We start from the raw sequence: 10,389 nt of genomic DNA, 5'->3' as shown, positions 1-10,389 counted from the left end.
TGCGACCACTAACCTGACCGCGAGGGGGCGGGGCGGAGCGCGGCGGGGGCGGGGCCTGGCGGACGGGAGCCCCCTGGCGCTCGACCCTCTGCGCGTGCTCAGTTTGGAACTGGCGCTCCCTTAGCGCGCTGGGCGCCCTCGGGTGCTGGGGCGCTGTGGGGGTCGCCGGGAGGGAGGTCGAGGCCCTGCTCTTCTAGAGCTTACATTCTGGTGGGGCCTGACAGACGATTAGCTCCTGAGCAAATTTCATGTGATTAGTGCTGTACGGAAAACAAAGCAGCGTAATACAATGGAAACAGATTTAACTGTAATAACCAAAACTGGAAAATGATTCTTGTTTTAAACCACGTGGCTTTGGGGGTAGTTTGTTACACAGTGATAGCTAACTGATACACCTAACTAACTTCTAGCAATTTTTTTGTATCTTTACCATGGCCCAATTCAATCTGGCTCTGGCTACATATCCAACCTCATCTCCTGCTTTTTCTTATTCACTCTGCTGCAAACATGCAAACACTTTTTGCTGCTCTTCTAACACAAGTCTTTGCCCTTGCTGTTCCTTCCGTCTTAAATATTCTTTTTTTCAAATATTAGCGTGACTTACAATCTCATTTCAGTTACTTCTTGCTCAAAGTGTCAGAAAGGCTTTCCCCAACTACTTGATCTAAAGTTACTCCCCACCCTGCTGCATCTGTCACTTTGTATACCACATACTGATTTATTTTTCCTCATATCACTTTTAATACCACAAATACATATTTCTTTTTTGCCTATTGTCTATATTTCCTACTTGAATGTATGCAGGAGGGAAGGAACTTTATTTTGCTCATTGCCTGCCACCTGGTACTGTGCTTGGCCCTGAACAGACACTTGATATATATATATGTTGAATGAATCAATGAATGAATGTCCCAGCTTTCTCAGCAGCTTTCCTGATCTATTAGACTTGGTTTGGTTCTATTTTTCTATCATCATTTATCACTACTTTAATTAATTATCTAATAATTATCTCTTCCACTACACAGCAAACTGGAGAAAGTTAGGACTCATATGTGTCTTGAATATCGTTATATAGTCATCCCTTGGTATCCCCTGGGGATTGGTTCCAGGATCTCTTCAGACACCAAAATGCAAGCATACTCACACAACTGCAGGACTCTTGGATACAAAAAATCAGCCGTCTGTATACTGAGGTTTTGCATCCTTGAATACTATATTTTCCATCTGAGTTTGGTTGCGGATGCAGAACCTTCTGATACAGAGGGTTGACTATCTTTATTGAAAAAAATCTGTGTATAAGTGGATCTGTACAGTTCAAACCCATGTTGTTCAAGGGCCAACTGTATACCCAGAACCCAGTAGAGTGCCAGGGACATGGAGCTCAGTAAGTGTTGAGTGAACGAAGCATGAGGATTTTGACGTACAGGAAAATAACTCTCCCAGTAACCCTGCTCATTAGTTCTCTCTTACGCTAGTATCATACTATAATTGGCTGATAGTATACTCTATTTAAATTTAAATTAAATTAAAAATTCATTTTTTTCAGTCATGCTAGCCACAATTAAAGTGCTCAATAGTCACATGTGGCTAGTCTACCATTTTGGATAGCACATATATAGAACATTTCCATCATCACAGAAATTTTTATTGGGCAGTGTTTGACTGAACACCCTGTGGAAAAAGGGCCATCATAATGTCAGTCCATCTTCTGGAATAATCCTGGGAAAGGGGAAGACAAGGGATGTTTGTCATTGTGTAATGGTAAGTTGATATTTATTTTTTAAAAATGCTTATTTAATACCTATTCATCTACAGGGATGAGTGTGGGCACAGTGGGAGCTTAGAGACAGAACTGCCCCTCAAGGAGGAAAAAAATCCAGTTGACAGCAGGGCCAGAATATAAGATAAAAAGTAGATTCAGAAATAGCACGATTGAAAAGAAAAGGAAAAAAAAGTAGAGCCTAGAGTGTGCATTGGGAGAAATACAGGAAAAATGGTAGGAGATTTCTGGGGACAGAGGATTGACTTCTTACAGGAGAGCCCTGTGATGGCTTCCTGAGCTTTGTAGAAACACTTCTTGATCTTTACTTCGAAGTTTCCACTGCTGTTTGTAGAAATTTTTTTTTTTTTTTTTTTTTTTTTTTTTTTTTTTTTGAGACAAAGTCTCATTCTCTTGCCTGGGCTGGACTGGCGTGGCGTCAGCCTAGCTTACAGCAACCTCAAACTCCTGGGCTCAAGTAACCCTACTGCCTCAGCCTCCTGAGTAGCTGGGACTACAGGCATGCGCCACCATGCCCGGCTAATTTTTTCCCATGTATTTTTAGTTGTCCAGCTAATTTCTTTCTTTCTTTTTTTTTTTTTTTTTTTTTTCAGTAGAGACGGGGTCTCGCTCTTGCTCAGGCTGGTGTCAAACTCCTGAGCTCAAAGGATCCTCCCATTTCCACCTCCTAGAGTGCTAGGATTACAGGTGTGAGCCCCTGTGCCCAGCCTGTAGAAATTTCTAATACACTAAAGTGGCAACGAAAACGAGGATTTTGTGGGGTCAGGACAATCCTTGGTTAAAATCTTTGCTCTCACTAGCTGTGCACATGTGAATCTCAGCTTCCTTATCTGCAAACTGGGGACAATAATCCTTCTGTCATCCTAAAAGGAAGAAGCTCAGGCAAAAGTAATGTAAGTGGAGGGTTTATTTGGGCCAAGCTTGACGACTGCAACCTAGGAACATAGATTCGAGTTGCTCTGAATATTTATTCGGATTAGCAGGCGTTACAAGTGGATTTTTAAAGGCAAAGATGGGGGACAGAGAGTGGATATACGAAGTTGTTTGTCAGGAATTTTCATTGGTTCACAGAAATAGCATTGATTAGTGAGTGGCTATACATTGTTAAGCTATAGGCTGTGGCCTACAGTGTTATTAGGTTAATTTACAGTTACTTGTAGCAATAGCAAGCAGTTTCAATAGATGAATGCACAGCTCCGGGGAAATAGAACATGATTGTTCTCATCTTACTGTTTCTTTGGGACCGATAATTTAAAAAGACTCACGTTCCTCTGATAAAAGTTCTTTTCTCTCTTCATAAGGCTGTTTTGAGGATTAAGAGAAAGTACAGGATTGTGCTTGGCACATAGTAACTTCTCAGTAAATGTTTTCCTCCTGTGTCCAGTGGATGGCTCGGTGATCCAGTTTTGGGCTCATGGTGTGCCATACCTGAGTGGCCCTGAAAGATGGTTGCTCAGGTGTTAAGTTGTACAGATGGTATATCTTTGGGAAAAGTAGAATAATTAAAAACAGTGAAAGGTTGCTTTGGGTAAGTTTTTTCCCTGTAACATTCCCCAGTGGTAAGTTTGGTGGAATCTGTCATTTTCCTAACACTCATTGATGGTGGTGTCATTCTGAATAGCAATAGTTGGAACTGGAGCTCTGAGTTGAAAGAAAGGTCTGTCTCTTGCAAAGTAAAATAAATATCTCAGGACCACCCTCCCCCCAAACTACTTATACAAAAGGGAAGGTCAAGCCTGGAGGCCGAATCCTGCAACACTCCCTTCCAAAAGAATAGCTGTTACTAACATTATGCATTAGCCAGATCATCTACAAGGACTGCCCACAGATCATTCATAAGGAAATTTTTTGCTTGCCTCCCATATTCAAGTACATGATTCCACACTAGTAATGCTGATTACAAGTTTATTTTCCCAGGAGCAGAACAGACACAAGATCAATCACTCTTCCACCTACCCAGGAATGTCTACACGATTGATTCTTCCTTTACTCCCTTTTTTGATATTTACCTTATCAAGTGTAGATTTCCTGGGCCTCACAAGAACCATTTGCCTCACTACCCACCCTCCCTCCTTCTTTTTCTTTCTATATGCCTGCTCCCCTTAAATACTGAGCTCCCAAATCCCACTTGTGAAAAAATAGTCACAGATGCTGTGGCTTGTGTTTTTCCAGGGCACATCCTCAAACTTTGGCTTAATAAACCTGCACTGACTGAGATCTTTGCCTCAGTCATTTATTTTTGGTTGTCACTCATGCTCAACCGGAGGGTACACATTCATGACTGTCCAGTTTCGTGTTGTAGGCTCTGGAATCCCACTGACCTGGATTTAAGTTCCCAAACCTATACTCTTAGTTATGTGACCTGGACGGTAGATACTTCACCTCTCTGGCCTTACGAAATGAGAATAATAATAGTATTTACTGCATAGGGTTGTCAGGAGTTTTAAATGAGTTAGTATTAGTAAAGCATTGAGAACGTGGTAGGCACTGCTTATCAATAATACATAAAAATAAGGATAACCTTACAGGCTTGATCTGAGAATTAAATGAGATAATAAATGAAGACAAGTACTTCATGGCAAGTGCTTAATAAATGTTAACTATTTTAATGTCTGCAAACTGACTCTAAGGGGAGGCTGTTAGGAAAGACGGTGAGGCAATTTGCACGTTGATAATCCCCAAGAAAATGTTCAGGGGACCATTTGGGACCAGGGTTCAATTGTGAAGAACTTGTCTTATTAAGAACTGTCAGTTCTTATCAAGTCGGCGCTTCGCTAGAAGACTCAGTATCTCCGTCTGAGAAATGGGGACCAGGACCGAGGCAGAGCTGGCTTCCCAGCTTGGGGACCGAGTGTGCCGGACAAATAGCGTCGCAAGAAGACTAAGTCGCTGACGCTTTCCAGCCCAAGATAAGATTGCACGGGCAGGAGACTCCTTCGCTCTGCTCTTCCGGGTCCACGCCCCGTCGCACCACGTGACCCACGCCCAGTGCCACGTGATCAAGACCGCGGCTCCGCCCAGCTGCCGCCGCGCTGCGCGCCGCTTCCGGTAGGGGCGGAAAGCGGAAGTGTGGGAGGGCCTGCGGGGCGGGCTCAGGGAGGCCCGGGGGGGAGGATGGAGCTGTGAGCGGGTCTGGGCGGCTGCTGGCAGCGCCATGGAGACCGTGCAGCTGAGGAACCCGCCGCGCCGGTGAGGGGCCACTGGCTAAGACTAAAGACATGGGGGCGGTGGGAGGGGAAGGCGGGAAGCGGCCGAGGGGAGACACCTGTGCGTGAGCTCCTGCCGGGCAGGGAGCATCGGGGCTAGGCGATCCAGCTGATGGGGCACCTGCTGAGTTGGGGTGTGGGGGGGTGTCTGGCGGGTGGGGGTCCGGGTGAAGGGAGCACCCGCTAAGGGGAATAAGCTTGGGGCTGGTTAGGGGGAGCCTCGCTGTTGGGGGACTCTGCTGAGGGACATGGGGACAAGTTAGGGAGAGTACCTGCTGAGGCCGGGGCCACTTTGGGGAAGGCTATCCAAGAAGGGTCTCACGGAGGTAGGGGGAATGCTGAAGCAGGATGAGAGCCTATGAGGGTCTGTTTAAGGCAGTGGATCTAGAACTAGAAAAGAGGAAGGCTGGGTAGAGTTTCTAAGGGTCCTAAGTCCCACTTGAAGGGTGCAGTGGGGGGAAAAGATCTGTTGAGCGGAAAAGCTTTGCGCCTAAGGCCAAAGGCATGTGAGGAAAGGCTGAGGGTCTAGCAAGGGAGGGGTTCGTGGAGGACAGCATTTGGGAGGATGCCCTTGGTGGTGTCCCCATTGTAGGATGATGATGGCATCTTTTATTACTGATGTCCAGAGTGTCTTCCTAATTGTCTCCACATCCTCCTCAGCCCTCCAAAGCCTCACATTGGGAGATAGGTAAGGAAATAAGAGGATATTTTCAAGATGGGCAAACTGAGGTCCAGAAGAATTGAGACACATGTGTTTCTTTCTTTGCTCTGGGTCACTGGTCCTGGCCAGACTGTGCCCTTTTCACGACTCTTGTTTTGTGAATATCGGCTCCAGATCCCAGTAGTAGGTAGAATTGTTTTAGGTCAAGATCGGGGAGGTGGCTGATCCTAGAAATTCTGAACACCTGGCTTGGTTGCAGTTGTATCATTGATTTCCCCTGTGGAGATCTGGCTTTATGTCTGTCTACCGCATCTGGAGAAAAGGAGGGAGTAGAGACTGAGGGAGTCATGCTCCTCTGAGGTGCAGTGTAGTTAACTTCTTTGCACAGACAACATCTGACTTCCTGAAGCAGAATGAACACTAAAGTAGGAAGTGTTCGGTATGTGAGAGTGCGGGGCAACCAGAGGTGAAGGGAAGAGATTAACAGCCTGGACAGCACTCTTGGGGGTTGTTTGAGCTTGGGGGTGTTTGAAGTGCACAAACATTGCAGAAGGCAAATAGCTGGTTGGAATGGGCTTAAGATTCACCCTAGTGTAGGTGTGCTGAGACTGTAATAGTAATGATTGTTAGGCTCATGGGTGCCAGGCACTATTGAAGTGCTTTCCATGTCCCCTGTTGAACCATATGAAATTGCTGATATTTGACAATTTTTGACCTATAAAACAGTAATTTCATATGGTTCAACTTAACTATTGACTCATTTGATGCTCACAACAATCCTATGAGATGGATATCCCTATATCCATATTTTACAGATGATGAAACAGGCACAGAGAGGCTAGTGATTTGCTGGAGGGATCCTATAGCTGGTAAGAGGCAGAGCTGGGATTTTCATCTCCAGGCAGTCTGGTCCAAAGTCCATGCTCTTCATTGTCTCACTCTGATGCCTCTCTAGAAGTACCCCTGTTTCACAGGTCTTTGTGTATGTTAGCAGATATTTGCTGTGGCACCATAGTGATCTAATTATAAATGCACTCTGGTTATGTTTCTTTTTGAAATACATTTGTCCGTTCTTGTTTTTTTTCTCTGAGGTCTTAGTTTAGTTGAAAAGAGGATTAGGAATCTGAGTTTTGTTTCTCCTTTTGCCTTGGTTGTGTAACCTCAGGCAAAGGAGTAAACCTTGACATGTTCATTCTTGTACCTTTTGGATTTTAAAAAATGTATTAAAAGTGCAAGAAAAGAGCATTGCAGGACTGAGTTCTTGAGTGACTACCGACTGCTCTCCTACTCTTTGTAACTAGTGGACTACCTAATTTGCAGCAGTTTAATTTTATTATCATTTATATTATTTTTTAGGACTGCCTTAATAAAATATCATGGTGGTTTAAACGCCAGAAATTTATTTTCTCATAGTCTTGGGGGTTAGAGGTCTGAAATCAAAGTGTTGGCAGGGTTTTCTCTTTTGAGGCCTCTCTCCTTGGCTTATAGGTCACTGTCTTCTTCCTGTGTCTTCGTGTTCTTCCCTCTGAACCTGTCTGTGTCCTAATCTCTCCTTCTTGTAAGTACACTAGTCATATTGGATAAGGGTTCGCCTGAATGACCTTATTTTATATTTTACTGTGGTTACTTCTTTAAAGGCCCTGTCTACAAATACAGTCACATTCTGAGGTACTGGGAGTTAGGACTTCAACATGTGCATTGGGGGGGGGGGGGAACAATTAATGTTACTATTGTTAAAAAAATTTCATCAATTTATCTTATAAATTTGTTGTAACCCATCAAATTCTGTGTAGAAAGAGGGATCATGATACAAAGATAAAATGAACTTTACAGAAGTTCTGTGATGGGAGAAAGAGGTTTGAGAATTAACTCAACCTGTGAGTGAGTACTTCAGAACACCATTATTTGTGTTAGGAAAGATACAGGTGTCTTTCCAGAGAATCAGATCGCATGTGTTTCCAACAACCCCAGTGCAGGAAATGCTCTTTGTGTTCATGAGTTTGACATTTGCGTGTGACTAAGTGAATGATGATGGATTGATGTCTTACGTAGGAGTTAATGATTTTAAAAGTGAGTTGTCATTAGATAATGATGTGGTGGAAGGTGTCGAGCGCAGTCCTGGAATGCTGGCCACATGCGTGGCCATCTGACTTAGGAGTAGAGCATCCACCGGTATTTGATGGAGGCTGTATTGTCCAGGCCTGTTCGTTTATGAGCAAGTGCTGAAACTGCCTACGACCTGGGGAAGTACCAGATGGAAGAGCTGCTTTATCGAAGTCAGGCTGTTTTGGTAATAGTGTTTATTCCGTCAAGAATCATGGTATAAAATATCATTATGAGTCACTTATTAAAAGAATTTTTCATAAAAATCTTAGTTGTTGATAACTCAGTAATACTTTTTAGGTGAAATTCTGTTTTATTTTGATAACAAAGATTGCTAATGAAGTTTATGATTCCCATCACTACATTTGCTAATATTTAGCAAATATTTTTTGATCACCTCTTGGTTATCAGGTGTCAGAGATACAAAGACCCCTTAAGTTCAAGTTGTTTTAAATAACCCCGGATCAAAAACAAACAAAAAGCCACTTAGATTGTTTTAAAGAAGTATCTGAGCAGTCATATAAAGTTTGTCTGTCAAAGTATTATCAGAGGCTTGCAGCTGTCTCATGGCAGTGGCAGTTTCCTTTGTTATGCTGTGGTCTCTGTAGCAGTTGAAATAGTGAATTTTGCTTTTTGTAAACCACGAAGAGTCAACACTTCAAAGAAACACATTTGATCTTCCTTTATGTAAGCTGTTTATAAAACTTTAATTACACTTGAGAAATGAGGTATTGTTCATTGTTTATACAGCTATAATTCTGGGCCTTACAAAAAAACTCTGGCATGTGAGATGTTCATTCTGACTTCTGAGTTCATAGAAATTTCATTTCTAAAGTTTAAGAGGAGTTTCACTTCATCCTTTTTTGTTTTGAAGGTGGGAGTTTTTATGATGTCATTGGAATTTAATTTTTAGGACCTTTTGATTTTTCAAAGGTCACTGTAGTCATTTTGTTTTGTTGATAGTCAAGTTAAGGCAGTAAGTGACTTGGAACAGTTCTCCGTTTCTCTAGTAAGTACATAGTCCTTGATATTTATAAACTTCTGTAAAATTATCCTTTTGAGATCAGAGTTTATTGGTAAATACACACTTGGTGTAGTCAGGGTTTTTTTGTCTTCTGCTATTGCTATTTTCTTTAGGAGGGTATACATTTCTGTGTGTGTGTGTGTGTGTGTGTGTGTGTATATTGATTCACGTCTTTTCTTACAATAATTGATATTGTGTAGCTAGTTTAAATCTTTTTCTTTGTAAAGAAATCCCCAGTGTGACTACTTCCATATTTCACCATTTCCTGAGCTCTCCATTCTTCGTTGCCTTTTGTAGTTTCAGGAGGCCATTGTGTAGACGATGCACACACACACACACACACACACACACACAAATATTCCTTACCAAGCTCCTTCTTTAAGCTCATTAATGATTTTCAGAAGTTCCAGAGTTTTAAAAAATATTGTTAATTTGTAACCTCCTATGTTTGGTATGATTGTCTAACATAGAGAAACCTGAACTATCTGGAAGTTGTGAGCAGCCATGTACCTTTGATTTGGGGGACTAGTCAAAGGTACATGGCTGCTTGTGGGAGGATCTTTGTGAGACTATTTGAAACTCCCAGCTGCCTGGTTATTTTTCACTTTTGATCATGTCTAAATGTACACTTCCACTTTCTGTTTCTGTGATACCTATAGAATTTATGTGTTTTGACAAAATTAACCAAAAACTTGCTAATGGGAGAGCAAAGGTCTCCTATGTCTTCCTTGGCCTCTAGTTCATAGTTATGTTTTGATTCGTGGTTAACCTTACCTTAAACATCTTTTCTGAAGAGATAGTTGTGTCATTTTAATTCGTGTACTCTCAAGATTTAAATGGATTTTAGGGTCTAGGTGTGGTGGCTCATACATGTAAGACCAACACTTTGCAGTCAGATGCTCTACCCTGACCTGTACTCCCAATACCAGCACTTTGGAAGGCTGAGGTGGAAGGATCACTTGAGGCCAGGAGTTCCAGAAGCAGCCTAGGCAACATAGCGAGACACTGTATTTAAAAAGAAAAGAAGAAAAATTAGCCAGGCGTGGTGGTGCACCCCTGTAGTCCCAGCTACTTGGGAAGCTGAGGCAGGAGATCACTTGAGCCCAGAGGTTCAAGGTTACAGTGAGCTATGATTGGGCTATTGGACTCCAGCTTAGGTGACAGAGCGAAACCCCGTCTCTTAAAAACAACAAAAACAAAAACAAAAAAACCCAGTGGATTACAAAGGACATATCTCTTGCTTGAATCCATTCTGCAGCATTTCAGCCACATGACAATTCGTTTTCTGTTTAAATTTTCCAGCAATGGGGAACTAAGCACCTCTTAAGGCAATCTAAACCATTGTAGGACAAATTTTATTGTTAGAAAATTCTTACCCGTGTTGAACTGAAATCTGACTCTTGGCATCTGTCCATCTTCTGGTCCTGATTTTGCTTATCAGGGTGACCCAGAACAAGTGTAATCCTTCCATAGAACAGTACTTTAGTGTCCCTTAAAAGTATCTTAGTTTGCCTTTGCTGTTGTTTACTAGTGAAGACTTTGTAGAGAAATTCCGAGGACGCTAATTGTAAAAATAAATGATATATTTTATGTTCTAGTTGCTAGCAAGTAAAAT

The 10,389-nt window shown here is 42.4% G+C and overlaps 1 protein-coding gene across 2 annotated transcripts in view; it reads left to right on the top strand.

The window, feature by feature from the left end:
- Positions 1 to 4,925: 4,925 nt before the first annotated feature.
- The window catches only part of STK4 (serine/threonine kinase 4), an 82,041-nt gene continuing 76,577 nt past the window's right edge, over positions 4,926 to 10,389 (top strand). For both annotated transcript variants that reach the window (XM_069495603.1, XM_069495604.1), the window contains exon 1: positions 4,926 to 4,969. In XM_069495603.1, coding sequence (XP_069351704.1) covers positions 4,935 to 4,969 — 35 coding nt within the window. In that variant the 5' untranslated portion in view covers positions 4,926 to 4,934. The remainder of the gene's footprint in view (positions 4,970 to 10,389) is intronic.

Source organism: Eulemur rufifrons, chromosome 20, assembly GCF_041146395.1.
Source record: "Eulemur rufifrons isolate Redbay chromosome 20, OSU_ERuf_1, whole genome shotgun sequence".
NCBI classification, from domain to species: Eukaryota; Metazoa; Chordata; class Mammalia; order Primates; family Lemuridae; genus Eulemur; species Eulemur rufifrons.
The sequence above is the reverse complement of the archived record's forward strand: the minus strand, read 5'-3'. Positions and strand labels throughout refer to the sequence as shown.